This window comes from Balaenoptera physalus (assembly GCF_965194825.1).
Source record: "Balaenoptera physalus genome assembly, chromosome: 15".
Classification (NCBI taxonomy): Eukaryota; Metazoa; Chordata; class Mammalia; order Artiodactyla; family Balaenopteridae; genus Balaenoptera; species Balaenoptera physalus.
Window position 1 is genome coordinate 16,892,416 of NC_138894.1, and position 13,726 is coordinate 16,906,141.

Below are 13,726 nucleotides of genomic sequence, written 5' to 3' on the forward strand. Positions count from 1 at the left end.
TTAACTGGTAATGGTCCCAGGAAAGCTGCACTGTCGGTCAAAGGGGCCACTAGCCACACACGGCTATTGGTGTTTAAAAGTAAAATAATTAAAATTAAATAAAATTTAAAATTCAGTTCCTCAAGCCACATTTCAAGCGCTCAGTATCCACAAGTAGCTTGTGCCTCCCACAGTGGACAGCCCTTAGAGAGCAATTCCATTGTTGCAAAAAAGCCCATTAGACAGTGCCACCCTAGAGCATAAATGAAAAACCATGCTAAAATGCATCTGGGATCAAAGAATACCAAGATGGGGTAAACACCTCTGCTTTAGGATATATTTTTGTCTGTTTTTCCTGTGCTGAATCCCAGGCACCTAGAGTAGTACCTAGCACACAGTCAGTGTTCAATAATATTTAAATTTGCTATTGTCGTCGACACCACATATCCCTTTATTTCCACATACAAATTCAAAATGAGCTAAAAGCTCTTTCTGCGTGTGCCCACCCTAAAACAACATGCTCTCTGACACTTTAAATTGGAGGGCAAAGATTAAAAAACACGGCAAGAAGCACAGTTTTCTGGGCAGAAAGCTTTAAAAGAGATAAAGTTTTTGAACGTATTGTTTAACGTACAGTCCAAAGAACTCTCTGCATAGACTCCATTGTTCTGCTGCCGCCCTAGGCATTCCCGTGCTACCGACCTGTTAATGGTATCCAGGTAGGGGCAGTGGCGGCTCCTCCGATCCTCAGAATCCATGCGGCCATTCTTTGCTGAAAGGAAAAGCATCAAAAGCTGTGAAGATGGGAAACCCATGCTCAGGGTCAACTACCAGTACAAACAAACACAGAAATGGGAAAAATTAATCAGGATGAGCTCCTGTACAGGTAGCCAGACAACACCAAAAAAAGGCCACTTAATGGAACAGGCCACAAACTGAGAGAATATACTTGAAACACGTATAACCAACAAAGGAATTGCTTGCAATTACATAAAGAAATCTGGTGAAGAGATTAACAACAACAACAACAAAAGACAACCCAAAAGAAAATGAGGAAGACAGCCCTCAAACTTATGAAAAAATGCTGGGAATCCCCTGGCCGTCCAATGGTTAGGACTCTGTGCTTCCACTGCAGGGGGCTGGGGTTCGTCCCTGGTTGGGGAACTAAGATCCTGCAAGCTTCACAGCATGGCCCAAAAAAAAAAAAAAAAAAAACAAAGAAAAGAAAAGAAAAGATGCTCAACCTCACCAGTAATCAAGAACATGCAAATTTCCTTGCACAATGATATACCACTTCACACCTACCAGAGAGGAAAAAATAAAATCAGGCAATTCCAAGTGTTGGCGAATATGAAGAACAATGAGAATGCTCATGTAACTGCTGGTGGGAGTATAAACTGTTACAACCTCTTAGAAAATAGTACAGCAAGATCAAAGCTGAAAATACACAGACCTTTTGGCCCAGCAATCTCTCTTCTACTTATATACCCTAGAGAACTTTTGCACATGTGCCATCAGGAATGCTTTACTAAAAAATATTTATAGCAGCAATATTTGAAAGAGACCAAACTGGAAACAACCCAAATGTCTACAACATATAAAAATGGGAGGAATACGTTTTGGTATATCATCAATAGAACACTGTGTTGCCATGAACATCTACCCAGATAAACCTCAACAATATGGCTAGCAAAAAAAAAAAAGGCAAAACAGAAGACAACATATAGTATGATTCCATTTATAACAAACACAAAATAAAATACAGTTCTACTTAGGGACGTATATGTGAGGTAAAACTGTAAATAATAAAATAATAAAAGTAGAAATGATTAGAAAATATTCAGTGATTACCCAAGCAAGCAAGGAAGGCAGATGCAACTGGGAAGGGGCCTATGGGAGCTTCTGAGGTACTGGTTAAGTACCACTTCTTAAGCTGAACAGCGTCGGGAGGCAACTCTCCATGGGTCTCTCGAATTTCTGCACATATTGTGACCAGAGGCACTGACTGCCTCCAGACTATCTTGTCAAAGTTGTTTGTATAGTGAAGTTTGTTTCTATAGCTTTGGAAGTAGGAGACAGTGTGTCCCTACAGAGCAAAGGGGAGGCAAGCTCACAGCCCATTATAGAAGATCTGGGTTCTCTAAGCTCAGAGTTCTCGTCCTGTGAGGACCCCCACTGTGTGTTTGGGTTCTCATCGTGTTGCGCTGTGGGAACTGACTCAGGGAAGTGACAACGCTATATTCTGGCTACTGTTATTGCTGCAATAAGCTGTCTCAAGCCCAATAGCTCCATGTCTTCCATCAGCATCCGTGAAACCACGGCAGGCTAACTTGGTAGCGTACAAAAAGGGTAAAATCTCAGACCCTTCACAATTCTTGACAAGTGGTAGATTTAAGGTATATATCCACACTCTTCTTTAAACTATACATGTGCATGACATTTAGCTCATCTTAATACCTATAATCTATTTCATGAAAAAAATAAAAGGGGAAAAAAAAAAACCAGCAGTAACCTCAACTGGGATCCTAGTGTGTCCCAGAGAAAACAATCTCCTTACCATAACTATACAAAATATCTAAGAAACAATTTCTCTTCCAAAGAAAGGGAAACGTGAGGCTGACAGAATATTTAAGTAAAGGAAATCAAAGAATACCCTGAAATTATTAACTACATTATTCAAAGAACATTTATCAAGCACTTACCACAAGCAAGCTGCTATTCTGGACCCTGAGGGTAATATAAAAACATGTCAAACACAGGACCCTGAGCTAGAAATTTAAGAGTTAACATAAGAGTATAATCTTATATAGATTACCAGGTGCAGAGACAGAATTATAAAATCCTGGAGAATGAAGACCACCCCCCCGCCAATGAACACTGTCCCTAACATGTAGCCTTGTGATATGTTCACCTGCTAACCTACCAGAAAACAAGTACATAGGAACATATTCAAGGCAGAAGTTCCAAGTTCAGAGAAGGAAAAGATGTAATTGAGGTAAACAGGAAAAGCTTCAGAAACGATGGAAACCTACTTAATGATTGGTAAGATATCAAAAGTTGGAAAAGAGTGTACACACTACAGAGTACCATGGCTTGGCCAAGAGGTCTCCAGAAATTACTAAGAGAAGCAGAATGAGTCCAGCAGAAAGAGGCAGAGGGTACAGTCATGGATGGGAACTGACAGACTCACTGGCTTATTAAGGCTTTCAAAGGTCATGGGTTCCAGGACTCCTTCCGTTAACCTAGAGAGGGACAGACACGTGAAAATCACTTTCCCAAACCACCGTGACTCAGTCTCAGAGGCAGGACTAGAATCCATATCTCCTGGCTGCTACGGCCCTCGGTAACAGGGCAGTGTGGTCCAAATGCACAGCGTTCAGGCTCTCCGCTCAGAAATTACAGCAGGACTCACTCCTCAGGTATTTTGTAAAAAACTAAAAGGAAGGAACACCTGTAAAACAATTAGCACAGCGCCTGGCCCGCATTAGACATCCGATAAAGGAAAGCTGCTGTTCTTATTACTGCTAGAAATGCTATAGCTACGATCCTGATCAAGACTAGTACTATCCTCATTAAAACGGAGTCGGGTCGCGAGTGGAGTGTGACTTCCCCGTGGGGAGAGAAGGTTGGAAAAAGAAGAACGCGAGAGTGGAACCCGCGCCCGGCCCCGCGCACCTCGCACCTCCCGCTCAGGCTCCGAGTCCTCGTCGGCCTCGCGCTCCCGCTTCACCCGCACCACCGGGACCACGGGCGCCAGGGCCTCGCGCGCGCTCGCCGGCTCGATCTCTCGCTTCACGCGCACCGGACTGCCCCGAGAGCTCGGAGCCTCGGTCTCCCGCTCCCGATCTCGCTCCCGTCTGACACGAGCCGAGCTGCTCCGCGACTCGGACTCGCGCTTCCCGCGGGTGGAACCACGAGACTCCCGCTTGGACCGGCCGGACATCGCCACTACCAGCCGAGTCGCCCGGCACAGACTCCAGGGAAGACCGAGCACGCGGCAATCAGCCAATCAGAAGCGGCGCTGTTATCGAGCTCAAGGTTTTCTACGAGTCGCCGATGGGGACAAATCACGCCGCAGAGAACTTCTGGGAAGTACTACGCCTCTGGGGGGGGGGGGGGGGCGGGTCTTTGCGGGTGCGCGCGCACCTGAGACCGATAGGCGGGCCTACTGCCACTTTACCCATTATTACCAGCTTAAAGAGACAGGAACCTTTCACTGGCTGCGGAATTTCTGGATAAGAAAAGCTGGCATTGGGCCCCAGGTGTCTTCAAGATACTGTGTGTCCCGAAACCAGAATTGGCAGGTCGTCTCCAGTTTCCGCGCCTCGGAGACCGACGGCCCTGCACAGAACTAGGCGACATCCCCAAGTCATCGCCTTCGTGGAGCAATCCGACGGCTCTAATTCCACATTTAGAGGATTGTTCTTGGTATCACAGAAAAATGCGAACGACGAGCAGAAGGAGACTAGTGACGCTAATAAAGCTCAAGCTTCAGGGTCTGTGACTTTCACGACCCCTTCCACAACCCTGAACTATTCAATACTTTGTACAGTTCTACTGAGGTGTGATTGACATACAATAAAATGCACGTTTAAAGTGTGCAATTTGCTGAATACTGATGGAGGTATGTATACACTCTGAAACCACCACCACGATCAAGATAATGAACCTAACCACCATCCACCAAAAGTGTTCCCCTCTCCCGACCATTGATCTGCTTTCTGTCGCTAGAGATCAGTGTCACTTTCTAGAGTCTTATATAAATGGAAGCACCCAGAGAGTCCTCTTTTTATCCCCGGCCTCTTTCACTCGGCGTATTTGTTTTGAGATTCATCCAAGTTGTTGAGTGCTCGTTCCTTTTGATTGCTCAGCGGCATCCCACTGTGTGGATGTACCAGTCTGTCCCTGTTCTAATCACGGATTCCTAGTTTCGTCTTTTTTTAAAGAGGATTCAAAAATGGCACAGGCTCAGACGCCTGAAAGGCCCTGGGTCCTCCCACGCCGAGAGTTAAGACATCGGTCCGGTGGGCGCCGAGACGAGCTGGGCGGCGGGAAAGTCCGCAGAGCTCGGGTGCTGGGCGGGCTGGAAGGAGCGTCCCCGCCGGCGGCGGCGCGGAACCCCGGGCGGGCCGCGGGCTGGGCTGGGCTGGGCGGCCGGGGCGCCGCTGTGTGCCCTGCCCTGGCACTCGCCTCCTCACGATCTCTTTGGAGGTAGGTGATCTCAGTGCCCCCATTTGCAAATGAGTAAACTGAGACACAGCAGGGTTCAACAGTCAGCCAAGGTCACACAGCTGGTGATGGAATTTCACAGCATCCAAGCACAGGAAAAAGGACGGGAAGGCGCCACACCGAACGCTGAGTGCTGTGATGGGTGCTTTGTGTTTTTCTGGATTTTCTGATGTAGCAGCACTAAGCCTAAATCCTGGTTTCCTACTGATAATGTCACAACGAAAGAAAAGCCCCGCCCGGGAATGGAAGTTGCGCATGCCCCATTGCCCCCCGCCCCGCCCCTCCCGCTCCGGGAACTCCGCGCGCTGGGACATTCGGCCCGGCTGGCCATTTCCCGACCGGCGTCAGGGCGCGAGGTCGAAAGTCGAGTGAGGAGGGGCGCGGACCTCTCGGGGCAGGAGGGTGGCAGTTGGGGCAGTTGAGGAGGCGGTGGCGGCGGCGGCGGCGGCGGTGGCCGCGGCTCCGCGCACAGGGGCTCCAGATGGAAGCGGCGCCGGGTCCCGGGCCCGGGCTCTGCTGCAAGCCTGGCGGGCGGCTGGACATGAGCCACGGCTTCGTGCACCACATCCGACGGAACCAGCTCGCCCGGTACCGCCCCGCCCCGCGCCACGGCTGCCAGCCCCAGCCTGGCCTGGCCCGGCCGTCCCTGACTCCCGCTCGGCTCCCCGCAGGGACGACTACGACAAGAAGGTGAAGCAGGCGGCCAAGGAGAAGGCGAGGAGGCGGCACACGCCCGCGCCCACTCGGCCCCGAAAGCCCGACCTGCAGGTGTACCTGCCGCGACATCGAGGTGAGGCCGCCCGCCCCGCGCGGTCTTCTGCCCCCGGGCCCTCTGCCTCCACGCGCTCTTCTTTTCTGTCTGGGAAAAAATTGTCTTACCTCTCAAGACTCATTTCATCTCCAACGTCTATCTCGACGCTCCCCAATCGCCGCTCAGTGATTCTGCCCGCAGCACAGGGAGGGCTCAAGGCCCGCAGTTAAGCATCACTATTACCGGACGTCCCTGAGAGTCGGCAAGTTGTCCGCCGCTTTGCCCCCAGCGTACTATATTTTCGCACTCCCACCAGCTAACAGGAAAAAAGTTAGGCACAGCTCTAGGCGACCAGGACATAATTGTGGAATGAAGCCCAAACCCAGTTAATGGGTTTTTTTTCCCCAGCTTACTTGTGATCTAGAGATTACGGCAGTTAACGTATGATGCTAAATTTGCTGAGCTCCCCTTAAGAGTGTTTTTAGAGGTTATATGCAGTCATTCACTTAGCTTTTAGAGGACCCAGTAAGATGGGAACTATTATCATTTCTGTTTCACAGTCAGGGAAACGGGCAGAGAGAGGTTTCGTAACTTGTTGGAGATCTCAGAGAAATAAATGGCAGAGCCTGGATTTGAACCCAGGCAGGGCCCTATCCACCTCTCCACTACCTTCCAACCGTGTAGACAGATGTGCATTGTATACCCACTGCGTGGTAGGACTGTGCTGGTCCTGGGGCAGGGATACAAAGGTGAATAAAATTCCTGATAGGTGGCTGATTTCACACACACACACACACACACACACACACGTACGTACATTCTAGGTCCATGAGAGGATTGGGGCTTTACAGTATGTTTTCCTGTATCATCTCTGGGCAGGGGTTCCAGCAGCCTTCCTCTGTTCCCTCTCACTCTGGTTCATCCTTCCAGATGGCTCTACCCACCCAAGCAACCCAGACTGTGAGGAGTCTGGTGAAAGCAGCACTAGTGGCAGCTCTGAGCCAGAGCCCCCTGGCCATCAGCTCTTCTGCTTAGAATATGAGGCGGACAGCGGAGACGTCACTTCAGTTATCGTGTATCAGGTACGCCTGATGGAAACAGCTGCAGCCTGAAGGTCCTGGGCCGTGATGGAAATCACTGCCGGACCTGGAGCCACTGTTTTCCTCAGGGCCAGTGGGAAGTGTTTGTTCCACATGAGAGCACAGACTGCTGGGCGATGCTTTTGAGCACAAGTCACTGCCGTCACACAGTGATTCTCAGCGGGCAACAGGGAGGGCTCATGGCCCCCAGTTGAGAGTCACTATTACAGGGGACACCTGGGAAATGACAGGCACTGGCAAGAAGTTGTGAGTCAAGCAGAGTTCTGTGAGAGAGTTGTCTAGGGACAGGGCAGGTCGCCTCTTCAGAAGAGGCCAGGCCCTGAGCTTCCTGACTTCCTCCACGTAGGATGATGATCCCGGAAGGGTGAGCGAGGAGGTGTCGGCACACACACCTCTGGAGCCACCCATGCGAGAGGCCCTCAAGTTGCGCATCCAGGAGGAGATTGCAAAGCGCCAGAACCGACACTGACCAGACTGGAGTCGCTGTCCAGGGAGCCGCCCCTAGTTTGGGGGTGCCAGGACCAGTCTGAGCTGATCTTGAGGACCGGCCCCCCCGCCCCAGAGCTGCCACATCCACAGGAAAAGGGTGTCACAGGGATTACGCCTGGCCACCTCCCTTGTAGCCATTCTTTCTCGTATATTGGCCCATTTGACCAGCCTAATGTTCTGGACGTTTTTGAGAATTTTGTTTGGTTAGCTTGGTGTTCTGGAAGCAAAGATTCCGGGGAGAGATGAGGCTTATGAGACCTTCTGCCAACATGCTGCTTTCTCACCAAGGTCACGTGCCCCAGGGCATCTGACCACGCTGCTCCGCCCAGCTCCATAAGCCCCGTTTGTTATTTTATGGTTCCTTTCTTCTGTGTTTCTGTTCACTTCCATCCGTGCTTTCCTAGATCATCTTTTCAGCTCTGTTTCTTTGTTCTTTTCTTTCCTTCATCTTTTTTGTCTCTCAATCCATCAGTTCCAACCCGCCCCCCACCTCCCAGTGTGACTGCGCACCTACGGATGCTCAGGACTTTGGAGATGGGGTTCTGGGGTCTACCTTTCTGACCAGCTCTCCCAGTAATTCTGATGCTAGTCAAGGGAGATGATCTTCTTTGACGCCTGCTTGTGAGCATGTCTTCCTCCCCTTCCATGGTTTTTGCAGGTTTCTCCCATGCTCCACCACTTCACACAGTCTAGGTAAGGAGATCTAGAAAGATGACGCCAGAACTAAACTGTGAGGATTTCTTGCAGCAAAACCTGCCAGGGTTTGGACTACAGAATTCCAGCTTCCAACCTCATCCCTAGCTGTGAACAGACCATCCTCTGCTCAGGCTAAAAGGGAATTATCAAAACAAGCCTGAAACCGTGTTTCCAATTGTGATTTAACAGCCTTGAATGTACATACAAAGGGAAATTCAACACTAGCAATAATTACCTGTTTCAAGCCCTAGTTGGGAAAAAGAAAAAAAAAAAGCCTGAAGAGAGCCCTAGAGGGAGCGAAACAAGCCTCTTTCATCTGCCCTTCCCCTGCTCTGTGCTTTCTCCTTTCCTACCTCCCAAGAGTATAGAGTATATAAAACTCCCAACAGATCCTGAGAATAAAGATCCCAGGAATATCACTGCTTTCACCTAAGTGAACATTTTTCCTAATGCAGGTTTGGGCTACAGTCTGAGAAATCCACAAGCACTCCCATGCACTGCAGTTCCAAGCCACTTCAGTTTTCCAGCAAATGGGCCTAACCTCAGTGACTTGAAGTATGGGGTTTAAGTAAGCCCGTGAGCACTGAGACTTCTTCAAAACAAAGCCCCCTGCCCCAGAGGTTTTTCCTCATCAGGGTCTCAAGATCAGTCTGGCTGGTCCCTCTCAGCAGCTTTTCTCTTAAAGGACACTTGAGAGCACTTTTGGTTCATGCCCTACACCCCTGAAAATCTACCCCCTCTGAAATGGGGCAAGGCAGCTACTTCGACTCCATCGTTAAAGTGCAGCCAGTCACAGCTCGCTGGGAAGGTGAGTGAGGTGGATATATTAGCAGGGCCTGTGGAGGCAGCCAGGGACCAGCATGCTCCTGACCCCCAGAGCTGGCCCAAGGTTAAATGCCTTAAACTTGCCAGTGCTGGGCTCAGTTCTGCTTTCAAAGGAGAAAGTCTGTCCTCGTTCAGCCAGGCTGGAAGTGCCTTTTGACTTTTAACGTTAGCTACCCTCCAGAGCCTCCTGGGTCAGGGAGACTATGCCATACTCTATCCCCAGCCTTCCTGCAGCTCAGAGCACCAGTCATTTTCGTCTTCCAGCTCTTCAGCTGATCTTCTGACTTGGACATAGGATTTCACTGGAACTTTTAGGCTTCCTAGTTTGGAAATATTTTGAGGTTCGTCTTCTCACGGCTAGATGGCCCATTTCCTGGATTTATTGTAGAATTGAGAAACAAGTCCAGAAGAGGAGGTTGGGGGCATGGCGCCTGAAATTTTAGCCTCCGTTCCTGTGAGAATTGTGTACCTATCCTGTCCTTCTGTGTGTTTATCGTGTAATCCTAACACTCTCAGGTAAGAGAATGATGGGAATATCTTGCTTGTAAGCTTTTTCTTGAGGCCCTTTGCTTTTATCAAGTGCATATAAAATATTTTCCACCCAAGAAAACGTTCTAATTTGTAGCTAATTTGTGCCACGAGACTATGTAAAGCGCTAAGCCTGGTACTTAAATGAGGCATTGTCCTTCAGAGCAGGCCTGTTGGTGGTGATGGTGCCATCACTCCAGGTGTGCCTGAGATGCTTCTCTGGTGATGGCCCTCAGCCCACTGACAGCCTTACAGCTCCGCTCGTTGCTTCTGCCACACCTCATCCCAGTCCAAGGTAGTACTATCCAGTATGGTCACCGGACTTGCCTCTCGATGTCTTCCAGCTGTTTTCAAATATCAGTGCTTTGCCATCAAGGAGCATGTTCCAGAGCATTTCCCAGAGGCTCTAGAGATGTCCCAAAGAGGACTGTCCCGTGCCGTTTGGTGCAGTGGCAACAGCATTAGACTAGCTGGGGCTTTCCGGCAGACTGCTTCAGAATCAGCACTCATTTAACTAGATATATTCTCAGCGCCTAATAAAAGAAAGTCTTGTAACCTGACAAGCATATCTCACATTAATCCAAAATGAAGTGATCTTCACTTACTAAGGCTAAGCCTTGGATTTTAAGGCTTTGTGTTTCCTGGGCCACCGTGGGTGATTACTAATAGAAGGAAGCTGGGGCCTGCAGGAGCTTTGGGCTGTGCGAGAGTAAACACTAAAGCTTGAGTTCCAGCCAGCTGGCAAGTATGGAAGTCTTTGAAGAAGGTAACGCAAGAAGGGAAAAGGAGAATGCAAAGCTTTTTGTACTGAGTGAGAGTAGGAGCCCGGCCAGCCAGTAGGACCAACGTGGGCAATAAGAAATGCTTGTCCTGGGACTTCCCTGGCAGTCCAGTGGTTAAGACTCTGCGCTTCCAATGCAGGGGACGCGGGTTTGATTCCTGGTCGGGGAACTAAGATCCCACATGCCTCACGACGTGGCCAAAAAAAATGCTTCTCCCTGTGGATGAGCCTCTGAAAGGGACATTCCGTCTCCATTGTTCCACTCTGAGGGGCACTGCCATCTAGAGATTAGCCCACGAAACTGGAAGAAGCCCTTTGGGGTGGTGGGTATCCAGTTTGCTGTGCATCTGGCAGGATCTGTGGATGGTAGGGTAGGGGTCCCCCAGCTGGTCCCAAATATAAATGAGGCATATAGAAAGAAAACTAAGGACAGATTACTTTCCTACCTCTGAGCCTTCTTTGGGAAGAAGCACCATGGAATGGTGACAATTATCTGAAACATTTTAAGCTCCCTCCTTGAACTCCTGTCCCTGAGGAATCAAATGACCAAGAAGCCACAGGAACCCACCCCAGATTTCCCCAGGAGGTGGAGTGATGCCAGAAGGGAAGAGAGTGAATGGCCCCTCGGCCCTCCCAGAGCCACCAGAATGAGACTGGTTGCACTGGCTGTGTCGTGTTAAGTGTGTAAAAAGCTATACATTCTTCTCTTTTCTCATTTCCCATGTTTATGCGTATGGATGAATAAAGTGACGTGGAAATTATTTGAAAATCCTGGAAGGAAGGTACTCATCAAATACAGTATTTTTTTCAACCAATAAACTTACTATTTTTATAGCACTGTTTTTGCCAAGAGTTGTGAAATCACTTGTGTACATAAGGAAGTGAAGATTACATGCTGCCCTGAAGTCATTCAGCAGCACAGAATCAGCACTTGAAATCTCATCTCTTGTTCTGCCTATTTTAAGAACTGTCCTGGTTGGAGCATAACAAGTAGACTCACGTGGCATTAGAGCTGGAAGGGCCTTTTAAAGATATCTGGTCCTACTTTTTACCTGATATGCAACTCCTCCCTACCGACTACCCATGAAGAGCCCTTCTGTCTTGGGCTACTTCTTTATTTTAGGGATGACTCCGATTGTCATATTAAACCAAAATCTGCCTCCTTGTCAAGGCTCTGGAGTGCTTGCCTTACCCCCACTTTAGGATAGAACGGCCAGTTTAGAACCTGAGTAGCCCTCTCAGGCCTTCCCCATGATTGTGGTTGGAGAGGAACTGAAACCCAGCTCAACAGGGGATAGTAAATGTTGATTAAGAATTGCAAAGCTGGGGCTTCCCTGGTGGCGCAGTGGTTGAGAATCTGCCTGCCAATGCAGGGGACACGGGTTCGAGCCCTGGTCTGGGAAGATACCACATGCCGCGGAGCAACTAGGCCCATGAGCCACAATTACTGAGCCTGCGCGTCTGGAGCCTGTGCTCCGCAACAAGAGAGGCCGCGATAGTGAGAGGCCCGCGCACTGCGATGAAGAGTGGCTCCCGCTTGCCGCAATTAGAGAAAGCCCTCGCACAGAAACGAAGACCCAACACAGCCATAAATAAATAAATAAATAAATAAAATTAAAAATACAATTAAAGTGAACTAAAATTAAATAAATTAAAAAAAAAAAAGAATTGCAAAGCTTCCAGGGGCCTTCTCTGGTGGTCCAGTGGTTAAGACTTTGCCTTCCAATGCAGGGGGTGCAGGTTCCATTCCTGGTCAGGGATCTAAGATCCCACATGCTTCCCCGCCAAAAAACCAAAGCATAAAAAACAGAAGCAATATTGTAACAAATTCAATAAAAACTTCAAAAATGGGCCACATCAAAAAAAGAAAATATTAAAAAAAAAAAAAATTGCAAAGCTTCCAAAGCAGTAGGAAATGCTGAGGGTTCACAGCACCATTGGGCAGATGAGAAAAAGGTGCCTGCTCCAAGGAGAACACCCCTGGGCAGGAAGATGGTGCTTCTTGGTAAATTAGAAAGAGGCACTCCCTTGTCCTGGGGCACAGCATGGCCAGCAGACGGACTGGATTTTACCACCCCCACCCCCACCCCCGTCCTTCAGCCAGGTATTGTAGAGTGATTGATGTGCACTGCCATACTTCTTGACCCTGATTTAACTACTTGTGCTGATGCAGCTTGGAAGAGGGCCCTCCAACAGGTTTCCTGTTTCCATTTTTACCTTACACTAGGTCCAAAAATGTTTCTCCTTTCTCAAGCTGTTGTCCAGTTAGTTTATCTTCTCCATTTCCCCCATGGTACAGGGCCCTGTTTCTGCCTATTACGTTTGCTTCACCAGTGCTGCCGAACTTAAGCTCCCTGGTTCCCAGCAGCCTGGGCCCATGCTCACCTTCAGGTAAAGGTCTGTCGGCCCCAGTGTTGTCTCACAAGGGCTCCAACAGATGCTGGGCTGCCGTTTAGAGTGCCAGGTACACTTCTGGTGTGTGAAAGGAAGATTTCCTGCCCTTTTAATCATGAAAAGAATGTCTAGGAGGGCACCCTTGGCCTGTTAAGTGTGGGCGAAGAATGTCTCCTGCCATATCAGGAAAAAAAGGATGTGACCATCAAGCCTGCAGCCACCCCCAACTGTGCACCCTGAGGGGATTCAGGGTGGATGGAGAAAAGCAGGATATTGGCCCTAGATAGTTAAGGTGCATATCAAGGGAATGATTTCAAAGAGCCCAGACTCTTGTATCTTCCCATACATAGAAAAGCACTAATTCATTAACTTGAGGTGTCTGTTTACTGGTCTTTAATTAACAGTAAGCTTTTGATATTACAAATACCTGGGTTTTGCAAAAACTCCCATCCTGGCTTCTCACCTGCTGCTTTGGAGCAGTCCCTCAGAGGTATCAGAGAGAGGCTGCCTCCAGGGCTTGAGTCCTCAGAAAGTCTACCGAATAAAACAATTCTCAACTTTTAGGTTGTGCATTTTTTTCATTCAACATAAATTTTGGTGAAGCTGTTGGGTAATTTATCCTCATAGTATCCTGTTTGCTTTTTCCCAGATTGCTCTGGGTCTCCTGCCTTCCTCTCCTCTCCTTTGCCTCCCAACACCTGGCCAAGTGTGTCTACTTAGAATGGATATTGTTTCAAGTGAGTGCTCAGCAGTCAGGAAACACATTTTGGACACTGACTTCTGGACAGTACACCGTGTACTTGTACCCTTGAAAATAAAATGTATCTGATGAAAGTAGACCTCCTCCAGAGTTTGCTGAGCTGAGGGAAGCAAAAGCCAAATCCAGGGCGCTAGAGTTTCCTAAGGAACAGCCAAGGCTTTGTGCTTGCTTCTTTGCAGACCCGCCTCGCCTTG

General features: G+C 48.9%; 2 protein-coding genes across 13 annotated transcripts in view; one reads left to right on the forward strand and one right to left on the reverse strand.

Annotated features, from left to right (window-relative positions):
• USP39 (ubiquitin specific peptidase 39) overlaps window positions 1–3,989 on the reverse strand; it is a 29,009-nt gene extending 25,020 nt beyond the window's left edge. Inside the window, exons 1-3 of one of the 10 annotated variants that reach the window (XM_082426815.1) lie at window positions 3,662–3,798; window positions 3,170–3,221; window positions 682–751 (exon numbers count right to left, since the gene is read on the reverse strand). In XM_082426815.1, coding sequence (XP_082282941.1) covers window positions 682–751; window positions 3,170–3,196 — 97 coding nt within the window. In that variant the 5' untranslated portion in view covers window positions 3,197–3,221; window positions 3,662–3,798. Of the gene's footprint in view, window positions 1–681; window positions 752–1,228; window positions 1,281–3,169; window positions 3,222–3,654 lie in introns of those variants that run through there. The other 9 variants (XM_082426812.1, XM_082426816.1, XM_082426814.1 and 6 more) reach the window with 9 other exon arrangements.
• Window positions 3,990–5,509: 1,520 nt separating this feature from the next.
• Window positions 5,510–13,611, forward strand: LOC309643810 (UPF0561 protein C2orf68 homolog). Of its 3 annotated transcripts, XR_014254069.1 has the most exons (5): window positions 5,523–5,796; window positions 5,880–5,998; window positions 6,890–7,041; window positions 7,406–11,160; window positions 13,422–13,611. XR_014254069.1 is itself a non-coding variant. In XM_082426918.1 (4 exons), exons 1-4 carry the CDS (start codon window positions 5,690–5,692, stop codon window positions 13,599–13,601), a joined length of 558 nt encoding a protein of 185 aa, XP_082283044.1. In that variant the 5' UTR covers window positions 5,510–5,689; the 3' UTR covers window positions 13,602–13,611. The 3 variants fall into 3 exon arrangements, 2 of the variants coding, with proteins under 2 accessions (XP_082283044.1, XP_082283045.1); XM_082426918.1 differs by lacking the exon at window positions 7,406–11,160 and having other exon boundaries at window positions 5,510–5,796; XM_082426919.1 differs by lacking the exon at window positions 13,422–13,611 and having other exon boundaries at window positions 7,406–11,215.
• The last annotated feature ends 115 nt before the right edge of the window (window positions 13,612–13,726 follow it).